Source organism: Pelmatolapia mariae, linkage group LG18 (assembly GCF_036321145.2).
Source record: "Pelmatolapia mariae isolate MD_Pm_ZW linkage group LG18, Pm_UMD_F_2, whole genome shotgun sequence".
Taxonomy (NCBI): domain Eukaryota; kingdom Metazoa; phylum Chordata; class Actinopteri; order Cichliformes; family Cichlidae; genus Pelmatolapia; species Pelmatolapia mariae.
In genome coordinates, this window is record NC_086243.1 from 505596 (window position 1) to 518020 (window position 12425).

General features: G+C 40.4%; 1 protein-coding gene across 1 annotated transcript in view; it reads left to right on the forward strand.

Annotated features, from left to right (window-relative positions):
* Positions 1 to 12425, forward strand: part of LOC134616694 (phospholipid phosphatase-related protein type 4-like) — a 59299-nt gene that overhangs the window by 4085 nt on the left and 42789 nt on the right. Inside the window, exon 2 of the mRNA XM_063461645.2 lies at positions 9335 to 9520. Within this exon, the coding sequence (XP_063317715.1) occupies positions 9335 to 9520 (186 nt within the window). The remainder of the gene's footprint in view (positions 1 to 9334; positions 9521 to 12425) is intronic.

Below are 12425 nucleotides of genomic sequence, written 5' to 3' on the forward strand. Positions count from 1 at the left end.
CTCAATAGGCTAATAACTATGAAACACAGTAAGTTAATATTATTACTAAATATTACACTAGCCCTGAGAATGCTGCATTCAATTCATTTCAATTCAGTTGTATTTATATGGCACCAGTGGGCTCAAGGGTTATCATTGCTGTTTTACGTTTGTGATGTGGCACACTATTAAAAACACAGATTATTATGAAGATCAAGCAAAGCTCGTCTATTTCATGTTTTGGTATGTGAAAAAAAATACAAGTCAACCTAATAGTAGGGCTGGCACGAACGATTATTTTGATAGTCGACTAATCAGATCATGCATCCACTGGACGTAAAACCTACAGCTTTTTGCACCAACATGCATTATATAACTATCATCAGATTACAGCTTGAAGTGTTTAAGGTGTGTGCTAACTAAAAATAAAGACAGGATGATAGTTTACTCAACTTTTTTAATATAATGCAATATTAACGGTAACTGTCTTATACAGCACACCACAAACATACAAAATATTGAGTTTCCCGAGAACATAAACCCAAACCCTACAAGTCCCTTTCCTCCCCCACCCCCGCCCTCCCTACCAGCACATATCACCTTTACAGCATAACCATAAGATTCCAATGACACCACAGGTTAACATAATGAACAAGGAGAGAGGTACAATAGGTCAGTGCTTTAAAACAAAAAGAAGAAAATTACATGTATTAACTTGCCTATTGCACATTCCTGAGTAGCCTTTTGGTCTCTCTAATTCCCTTTAGCCAGTTTTGGCCTGTTGAGGGGTTTGCATGGTTGACCCTAGCTGAGGATAGTTCTAAGTACATGATATCTAAGAAGGCATGTAACCAGTGTTTCACCGAGAGATCATGTGGTGGTAGCCACCTCTGAACCACTAGCTTTTTGGCTGCAGTTATGCCTGCCAGCCATAATTTGCGTGCTTTCATTGTCATTGAAAGCCTAGAGTCATCAAGTAGAAGATGTAGTAGTGGGTCAGCAGGGAGACTGATATTTGTCAGTGATGACAGTAACTTTTTTACCTTGCTCCAGAATAAGAACACATCAGGACATTCCCACAGAGGATGCGTTAAGGCTCCAACAGTAGCACTTAGAGATGTGCAAAGCAGCCGGTATTTGTATCTGTATTTGTATTTGTTGAGGAGGGAAAAGTATTTGTATTTGTAGTCGAGTAAAATTCAAAATGGGCTTAAAAATCCAGTTTTTTTGCGTTACACTTCTAACAAACATTATAGTGTGAGTATTCTTTAATTATATCCATTATAATAATTATGGATATGCAATATTAGTTGATGTTTTTCCATAAATCCAGCAATAAACATGTAACAAGGTCATTGTCATTGAAAAGAAAATAACACAGCCATTGGCTGTTGTTATTTGTGTTATTGCCAGATGGCTCAGCAGTAGCAACACTCCTCTATTTGGTTCCCCAAATCCATGTGGGGAGTTTCAGCTAAGTTAATAAGTGACAACTACACAAGCATTGTTTTAACCTTTTAAACCAAAAGTTACTCTGTCAACAGCCTGTTGTCTAAATGACCGCGCTAACAGAGCTACGTAAACAGAGCGAACATGAGAGACCCGACTGCAGACGTCAATAATGCAGCGTAATGGAATAATCTCATGATCTTCGCGAAAGTTATAAACTGCCTCCGGAACCCAATTATGGTAAAAAAATATATATATATTCAATATATATATATATTCAATATAGTGATGCAGTTCAGCCTTTTCTCACTCAGCTTTCTCTGTTGCTGTGTGGGGCAGCCCGTGTCAGTCGCCTCTTTAACATGTTACTCACTCATCCAGGCATGCACTGCAGTCTCATAAGGAAACTCAGCTTTTTGATATAAAGTTTTTCCTTGTTCCCGAATACAAATATTTTTTAAGTATTTGTTCAAAATAATTATTCGTAAATAACACGTTATTTGTGCCTTTCCGAATAGCGTATTCGGGTTCGGCTCCAGCCCTAGTAGCACTCGAGCAGAATGAGCAGTAAGGATGAGAGGTTATTTTCATCTGGAATCTCTTCTGAGGAGTTAAGTACATTCAATGGCATATCTTATAATGGATAAATTGGTGGCTCGGATTCTTTGATGAACTGGCAACATTGGCCCAGGTTGTGGTCCAGGCCATCTTCTCTTGTTGGTCTGCCAGGTCTTTTTGCCATTCTTTAATAGAGAAATCTTGGGATTTTAACCGCTTTAATAGATTCAAGTAGATAGATGAAGCTATTCTTTTAGGTGAGTTTTGCACCAGCTCTACAATTGAGTGTAACTTTAAATTGTCTCCCCACTGGATATTATGCGATTTGAGGGCTGAGCGTAATCTAAAATAGTGAAATAATGACTGCTCTGGGACTCTATAGCGAGTAACCAGCTCCTGGAAACTAAGCATTGAATTTGTACCATTTAAATCCTCTAACACCTGGATAGGGCTTTGAGCCCATGGGTTTTTACTGAAGGTTTTGGACCCAGTTAGCAAGTGATATTTTGCCATACATGGGTGTGCTTGTGCCACTTTGTTACTCCACCTAAGAACTTTTCCGCAAGTCTAAAAGATTTCAATAAATATGAAATTATAGGCCCCTGTCGCAATGAGCACTGTTTAAGTGAAATCCCAGAGAAAAGAAAGTCTTGTAGTGTAATCGAGGTTACAAGGTGTTTTTCAATGTCCAACCATGGGGCCATTGCATCCGGATCCAACCATTGCCTGATATGTTTCAATGTGAATGCCAAATGGTATAGTTTGAAATTCGGGACTGCCCATCCTCCTTCTGGTCTAGATTTTTGAAATATATCCCACTTTATACTACAGATGGCACGATACCACTTTTTTATGTCCGATACCGATATAAATCCGATATAGCGTATTTTATAATCAATACAACAGGTTTTTTTTAATATCTTGCTGTATTTTGTATAAATTCATACTCAAGTTTAAAAAAAAAACAAAACTAAACTAAAGCTATTCTGTTATACTTGTATGCAAAAAATACACAGCACCCAAAATATTTCATAGCTCAGCAAAACTGATCAATCTAATAAACTTAAACCTACACCATCCTCCCTATTCTGGTATTTTAAAGAGTACTTAGTGGAAATATTAAGCAACCTAACTAACAGGGTTGCCAACTCCCAGCAAAAAGAAAAAAAGGGAACCACCCCCCGCCCTCCCCATCATGATGCTTAATTGACGTAATCGACTTTAAATTAATGCACGTGCAAAAAAAAAAAAAAAGCACAGAAATCAATAATTTTTCTACAATAATTAAATAGATTCAACATTTTTCTTCAACAGAATTGCAAACTGCACAGATGGTACCTTCCCAAAGGAAAAAGTACTATAGCTTACTAAGTTAAAAATTTGACTGTGTTTTCCCCTGTGTTTTTTCCTTTTCCCTGTTAATGCCCTACCTGCCCCCCCTGGCTAAACTTTGCTAGACCCGCCCCTGCACAGTTACCAGCTGTCAGCTATGGATCCTGGTGTAGAAAGTAATATTAAATACATTCTAACAACAGCTTATCAAGCTTAAACGTGCTGCTGTTGTTTATCTGCTGGTTTCCTCTTTCTGGCGCAAAGTGGGAGATAAACAAACAAGAGAGAAAAGCCGATCAGCTGATCATTGATCGGTTTCATGATTGAAGTAGCACCAAGAGAGGGAGGGGGAGAGAGAAGAGGCAGTCGCTCCATATATTGGTTGTTAAGCTTAATGTGGGAATGCTTTACAAACATTCAGAGATGAACTTACACACTTGCTTTACTTCTCTGGGATACCTTTCTCTGAGATTAAATGCCGGTTTGGTAGCGAGGCTCCAAATGCTCAACCAGACCGCCGACAGGTCTCGCTCGCCACAGCCGCTCTATCATGTGACGCATACTCCTCCAACGTGCTGAGGTTATGAGCTGAGTTACGCCATGTCGCAAGGATCCCCTTCGATTCACACTGGTAGGTTAATGATTCTGATGTTGTTTCTACGTTCTCGATCTTCCAACTCATTAATCTTGAGTGTGAGCTTGCCCATTTCAGTTATACAGTTGTTAGCATCTTTTTTGACTTGGCGGACTGAGCCCTGTAGGTTATCGACCTTGACCAGTGGCATATCCACTGTAGCTGCCTGCATGTTTAAGTTGTCTTGGACCGACCGCAGCAAGGTTACATTTTGAGAAATACTTGCACCGACAGGCGATAAAGCTTGGTCCAAGGCCTCTGCCCACATGTTTTTCATCACGCTCTGCAATGTTTCTCTTTTGGCTTCGGCTGCTCGTAAAAAAGGATACACTAACTTCACTATAAGTGCCTAGAAAGGGAGAGTACAGACGGAGCTCAATGTGGCGTGACCATGTCTCTACATGCCTCACCGAAAGTCCTCGATAGTTTATTAAACTTTTAATGAAATTTGCAGATTGTCTCGGTGGAGTTTAATAAACTCGTCCGTCTGATCCTTCCTATCTAAAATATAACAGGACACCGGAGTAAATTTTCGACCATCTCACACTTCTGTTTAACCAGTTTTCTGTTTGACGTTTATTCAGCTGTGTGAAAACTATAACTTTAATCTCAGCCAAACCGATTTACTCAGGAACAAATAAAACACTGAAAAAAGCCAAACAATCACATTTGTAAGTTATCTAAGTGACTTATATATCATGTTTAACCTGAGTAGCGAAAGGCCGTGGGGGTCTGAAAACGATGTGCCGGGAGTTTGGTGTTATCGCCGGCTCTAGTGACCTCCCGGTCAGCTGTCGAGCTGGTGGGTAACAGATGTCTCCGAAAACGTCGGAGCACTTTTACAAATATGTGATATCTTGATAAACCAAGCAGATATTTGAAGTTTACACAGCTACATTCTCGCCTGAAAATGTTAAAAGTTTATTTTGTGACCCAGAAAGAGTAATAAGAGTAATATTAAAACTAAGTAGCGGCCGGCATTGTTGGAAACTGGAATTGGCTGGGTCGCGCTATGAATTCTGGGATAGGTTGGGCCACAAAGGATACACGCGACCCATCCTTCAAATCTGGGGAAAAGGAGGACGCATTTGGAGGACTCTTCGAATTTAGACAGCTTTCGTCGCATCGCTGTGACGTAATCGGCCTAGAAATGCGGCCTCAGGAGGATGCAGCCCCTGATGGAGACTGCTTCTTCTTCTTTGGCGTTTAAGGGCAGCTGGCATCCTTGTAGATGCAGTGCTGCCATCTTCTGTTTCAGTCTGTTATTACACTTTTAAATCCTACAGGTTGTTCACTCACAAATCCAGGAGTTGATCCTTAAAATTTGAATCTTCATTGTGGACACAATTTAATCAGCAGACTAAGAACTGGAACGGGTGCAGGAGAGTGCTGGGTCCGTGCCGCCCTAGGAGCAGACACAGGTGGAGGAGAAGGCTCAGGGGCAATCACTGGTGGAGCTATAATCATTATTGGCACAGACAAGAGAGCACAGCAGTCTTTAGGAGTAGCAACAACAGAAACAGTGCTTACCTGGGCTCCAGATGGAGCGACAGTCCTTGAAGGCTTTAGTTGTGCTACTAGCATAGTCTCAAGTGAAGCACCACAGAAAGACTCTGCCATGGCAGCTTGGCAACACAAAATTCAGGCTGTGTCTTCACAGGCTGAGAAAAACAACATTCATTATCTAATTTCTTGGGCTGGTGAACACAGAAATAGTCACAGATGCTCAGTCGGCTCAGGAGCAGAGACATTAGGGTTTGCCAGCTTAGAAACAAGAAACTTTGTTTGTTGCTGACACTGAAACACAACATGTATTCCCAAATACTGTCTGACAGTCATCAGAGCAAACATGGAGAGAAACATGTTTTAAGTGCAGTATAGATTGTCTGCTGGAGTCATATGTTTGATATGTCCAAGCTGTTAAGCCATACCTGTCATGATGCTGGAGCTCAGGACCCTAAATAGACAAATGAACATTATTTGGTTGCTCAGCAGTAAACAAAAGAAGGAGGACGCCTCTGAGATAAGCAGAGGTCATGGGTGTGAGACCTTGCTATGTGATGGTGAGTGGGTCAGCTCCAACCCAGGTTAAATACCTGGGACTCTCCACCTTCGGCTTTTAGAACTGAAGAAGCTTCTCAGACGAGAGGTGAAATGTCTTCAAGAAACGTTCCTTTCTCCTTAGACTGCCATGACCTAAGTGACTGAGAACCAACACAGCTTATTAGTTGCATACACTTTTGAGCAGCTAAGCCACGTTAGCTAGCTCGTGCTCCTGTGATGCTCTTACCCCATAGGAGTTAGAGGCCAGCGGTCCTGCTGCTCCAGTAGATTCTTTGTGTGCAGGCTGTGATCAGCTGTGCTGCTTCAGTAATAGCTTCTCTGTGTGGATTTAGCCAGCCAAATTTAAAAAAGATATAAACAAATGTTATGTGAGTTCTACGGCTGATAGCTGGTATAACAGGTGGAATTCAGTGAGTGAATCTGACCAGCATCATCAGTGTTATAAACTAATGTCTGTTACGTTTGATGTAATCGAGATTTAGCCAGTCCAACATAATGCATCACTGTAAACGTTATCACAGTACTGCTAACACACCAGTTTATGCTGCGCTAAGCTGCCTGGTATTTTCATGCAACCTGTGAATAACCCAACATTTGCATACGTCAGCTCGTTTTGCAAGATGTTTCAGAAAAACAAGCAAAAAACTTGATTTTAAATCATCTGATTTTAAATACCTACAGCGATTTAGGACGTTACATGTGAGCTTGCTGAGCAGTCCTCACCTTTGAAAATAATCTTTCCTCTTCCTCTTACATTTTCCTTCAGCTATCAGTGCTGCACATACATGTTTTCTGCACATTTAGCTCACAGATATGTTTTCTGACAAACTGCGTGGAAACAGTTTGTGTGTTTGGGGATTTTGATTCAGCCATTTGAAATTATGCTGTTGCAGATCACTCTGGCCCACTTTAACCCCTGGGTTTCACATATGTGCAGCGCAGATAATTGTATCATTAAATAAGCCAAAAATATGCAATATGATGCTTCTTTCTGTTGAACATTTGACTGACAGGTTAAAGAGAGATCTAAAATGTAGCACTTTGTCTTTTGTGTTTCTTCTTTAAATCAGTTAAAACATAAAAGTGTTATAAAAGGATAATACAATAAATTTTACATGTACTTAGGTTCTATTTACATTTTATGAAACAGTTGAATGTAATACACAATAAACATAGGAAGGAGTTAATCCAACTTAAAATGGACTTTCAGTCCAGACAAGTCAAACTCTGTAAAAAAAGAATTTATGTAGGATGCAAATTATATGCAAATCCAAAAATATTTTTCAATTATATTTTCTTTTTCGGCTTCTTTTTTTTTATCATTCAGTGCCAACCAAAATCTGATGTGCTCCATAGAAACCTTCCTGTTCGGTCATTCCAACACATCCCAAAGATGCTCTGTTGGACTGAGATCTGGTGACGACAGAGCAGCGGTATCCAACTACAATAGCAGGAGGTCCACTCCATCATCCAGTCAATCTGGGGTCCGAACATTTTAAATGAACCAACAAAAATATTTTCTTTCATGTTTATTAAACATTTAATTAACAATATAGATTTTTGTCTTGTAACTACTGATCAATTATTCATGTGCTCATTACATCATCTGCTGAACAGAAAAGCGCAATCCAGTTCAAGTACTGATATTAAACAAAAAACAATTTAACAATGAAATTATGCAATAATCTTTACCACATCTATTGCACATAAACCAACATTAATGTGTCTTGATGCATGCTCAATCAACCAGGTAAGTAAATCCCAAAAATTAGATTCTGTTCGTCAGGATGTTTTCAGTGGGAGAAACGTTTCGTCATCATCAGCTGACTTCTTCAGTCTCAGCTGACTGCAGGTTTATAAACAGGACATTTGCACAATGACTGAAACCAGCCCACTGAAGGAACAATGGGCTTTGAGATCAGCTCCTTGATCATTAATATGCAAATTGTCATGACCATTGATCAACAACCACTGATCAGTGGTAATGATCCATTCACAGATGGGGAATGGCCATTCATCTTTCATACAGAGCCATCTCTTTTTACCCACTCTTCTGTGCACCACCAAGTCATCATTGTACTGTCAGCAAGTGTGAGCTTCCAAGATAGTAACTTAGCAACCCGCATTGAGTGGCCTGCATGGGTTGTTCTTCTTTGTCGTTTTTTTGGCAGTTGGTGGTGCAATACCGCCACCAGCTGGCTTAGAGTGTGGGCTAGAACGTCACTGACCCACATAGCTGCCCATCGCGCCTGTTCAAAGTCAGCCACTGCAGCCGGCAGGAATAAAATATCTAACTACATAGAAAATGGGAAAATGCTTTGAGGTCCGGAGTAAACCCCCTTGATGTCCAGATTTGGACCGGAGTCCAGGGGTTGGGGACCCCTGCTATAGAGTATATTTGAGTGCAGTGAGCTAATTGCCGTGTTCAAAGAAGCCAGTTTAAGATTATTTCACCTTTGTGACAAGGTGTGTTATCCTGCTGGAAGCAGGTTGTGTTATCCTGGTAGTTCAGCAGTTTCTGAAATACTCAGAGCAGCACCAACGACCACGCTACTTTCATCTTCATGTAAATCACCTTTCTTCCCCACAGTGACACTTGGTTTGAACTTAATCAGGTAGCCTTGATCATGGCTACATGCCTTAATGCATTGTGTTGTGACATTGTGACTGGCTGACTAGATATTTGCATCAACAAGCACTTAAACAGGAGCACCTAACCTAAGTGGCCAATGAATGTACATATAAAATGTAGATAGGCAGAATAGTTTATTTCGAACATGTAAATATAACTAAAATAACAAGAGAAAAACGTAAAAACATCAAGTTTTCATGAATATCTCTATGTCTACACAGTGTTTATGCTCAAAAAGGAGTAGCATGACATTTACACTTTTTCTGTTTCAACCCCCTTTTTTCAAATTCCATTATTTTCAAATCAATATTCAGAATTTGCCATTTTATAACCCACACATGTTTAACTATGTACAAGTCTACACTCATATACAACACCCCACTAAATCTCTGAGCCGGGGGGAGGGCAGTAAACGAAGTTATGTTTGGACATTGCTTCATATGGAGTTATATCTGTGACAAATACCTTAATGAGTACTTTAAGTTAGTTGAGTTACTCTGGCCTTAATCTATAAAAATGAGGACAAGTCTTCAATAGAACACAATGAGACAGCTCAATTTCCTATATTCATGCAGTTTATTGTTTTTAAACAAGCGTGTGAATTTTTGTATTGATGTACTTTTCCTAACTTCATCTCCACACACTTTGTTCATTTGTTTTGCATCGGTCTGTGTTCTGTTCTGCAGCTCCCTATTCTGGCCTCCTCTATTGTCAGTCTTTACTTCCTGGAGCTGACGGATATTTTCCAGCCGGTGCATTCTGGGTACAGTTGTAATGATCGCAGTCTATCTCTGCCATACATCCTCCCAAGACAGGAAGTCTGTCCATTGCCTTTGCTCTTCAGCCTGGCCTTCGCTGCACCTACTGTCACTGTAAGTACATCTCCACATGTGCAGCTTTCACATTGGCTAGCACAGTAACACAGTGTCTAAAACACCACTTGCTTTCAGGGACTGTGATTACAGGTGAAGGTGGGAATTAGGCTAGTCATAATACTAGACTTTCAAACTTGACACTAATACTCAGGGCTGGAATGGTATGGCATACCAGGCATTTGCCCGGTGGGCCGACGCACTTTTTGGCTGATCACTGTGCACTGGACCTTCACGCACTGACCGCAGCCTGTTCATTCATTTTCATTACCGACTCCGCGCAGTCAAATCCCTTAATGAAGCCGGGCACTTCCTCTACCGTTGCTGTGGGCTCACGCAACTTGTAGAACAAAGTTTAGTGTGGAAGTGGTGAAATTTTTTTCAAATTTCCCCACATGTTCGCTGCCGGGGCTGCTGCTTCTGCATCATCAACAGTTGTACCAGCAGCAAGCGTTAGGCCTGCTGTTTACCCTCTCTTCATCGCTTTTTGTTCCTTATGCTCCCTCTTTTGTTTTCATCTATATCATTCCCTAGCCACTTTGGGTGGATCGTCCCCAGTATAGGCTTTCAGCAAATTGCAGGTTATTATGTTGTCTTTTTATTTACGTTTAATATAGTGTCTACACATCTTTGAAAAGAGGGGTGTAGTTTCCACAAATAAAACATAACTAAACTAGGTAAATGTATTCCTTGTCTGACTAATAGAGCTGTTAAGTCTGCTTTTTTTTTTTGTGGAGACAAATGTAGTAAATTGTGTTTGACTGGGAAAGCAATCTTCCCACAGCAGATCTGCACTCCTACTCATTGCTGATTTGTAGATCTGTTCCCAATGCTGTGGGAGTCTGACCAACCTGAAAGCAGTGAAAGCTCTACACTGTTTCTATGTTGTACTAACATTAACAGAAATAATCCAACCATTTTCTCTGTTGACATGAATTATTTTGAACTGACTTTAACTTTTTCAATACAAATGAAGCTTATGCATAAGTTCAATAAAGAAGATCTATGGCCTCACATCTGTCCACATCCAGGTGCTGCCAGCTAAATCTAAGCTTCCTCACTCCCGTCATCACTCATCATCACTGGTCTAGTCCAATCACATTCTCCCGACCTTCTCCAGGCCAATCAGCATTCATGCTGTATACTTTAAATCTCATTGGCATCTGTCATTCTTTGCAGACGGCTTTGTGCAACCCACCTCCTCCCCATCTCCACCTCTCATCACTCAGGCTCCATTCAAGCCACCTTCATCTCCACCACCAGCATCTCGGGAGTCCTGCCCTTTCACCCACTCCGCCGAGACGGGCCACCGGAGTCTAACCGCTGTCTATATTCTTTTCATCAATAAATCACGTTCATTCTTTCTAATCATCTCTCCTCATTAAACTTAATGTTGGTCTTTTTTATAGGTAACATTAAATTTTCGATATATCTTATGAGTTCTTATATGGCTCTCACAGGCTAAGCAGCATGTCATTTGTGTCATAATAAGATTAATACATTTGTACAAATTAATATCATGCTGTGTGGTTAAATGTTTGTGCGTGTTGGAGGTTTTCTCCCTCTTTTGTTGTAACCACTGTTGGGGTCATCACTCATAAAAAGTAATGTATTACACACACACAGAACACTTTTATTAAAATTAATGCAGTACATTGCTAAATTACTCCCAGGAGAAAGTAATTTGTTATACTACTCATTACATTACTCTTACATTTCTCCATAAAATGACATGAAATCCATTGTCTCATACTTACCATTTATCATTATATATGGTATCATTATAAACCTATAGGCTACAGTCTTTATAGTCATGCTGAGTTCTTGCTAGCTTAGTGTTAGCATGCTGTCCACACATATGCTTGCAAGGAGCAGAAGTTAAGTTAGCAGTATAATGCGGTTGTTTCTCTCCTGGATGCAGCATCCGCTTTACCATCCACTTTAAAATAAAGCAACCATATCCACACTGTAGACTGTTTCCCCCCACCAGCACCACAACTGAAATCAGCTGATTGTAGTGCAAGTCAAACTGATTAGGAGGATGGATAGGCAGGCAGACTAACAATGAACTACTTGGAGCTAGGGCTGCCACAAACGATTATTCTGATAGTCGATTAGTGGCAGATTATTTTTGTGATTCGTCGACTAATCAGATCGTGCATCCATTGGACGTAATATGTATGGAGGACCACAAGAGCGACGCGCATCGAAATAAAGAATTCTGTGCTTAAATAATGAATTGTTGAATAAATTCTGCATTTGTAAATTCATTTTTGAATTCCAATTTAATAAACTGATTTTTAAAATGCTTTTTAAATCTTCATTTCAAAAACCTTTTTCGAATTGCACTTTAATAAAGTGATTTTCAAAATGCTTTTTAAAATGGCGATTCCACTCCTCATTTCAAAATCCATTTCCCTTTCCTGTTCGCTCAGGGATTAATTTTTGGATTAGCTGTTGGATTAACAACTTCATTTTAAAAATCCTGCGGCTATTCAAATTAGCCACACCGTGGGATGTAAGGAGCTCTCTGATTGGTTGGTCAGACACAGGCTGTCTGCCAGCCTGGATTTTTCTAGCTCATAGCGTCGCCCTGCTAAGAAGCCTGTGTGCTTGTACAAAGGCCGTTCAGCCTCGGGATTTACACTCGGCTCGACACGGATATGTGAAGAATGAAGAAACCATGCAGCGAAACGGAGAGCGCAACCTCTGACTGAGTGCCTGTTTACGCAGTCTGACCACCTGTTGAAGGTAACGTGCTAACATGGCTAATGCTAGCATCACCGCACGTAGCCCCGTTATTTTAAGGTCATCTTAGCGTATGAAAGTTTTACGTCACAGCTGTACGAGCTAGCTGCGTGTTTTGTAAGCTGCTGTGCTCTTCACAAATAAAGCTGGAAGCAGC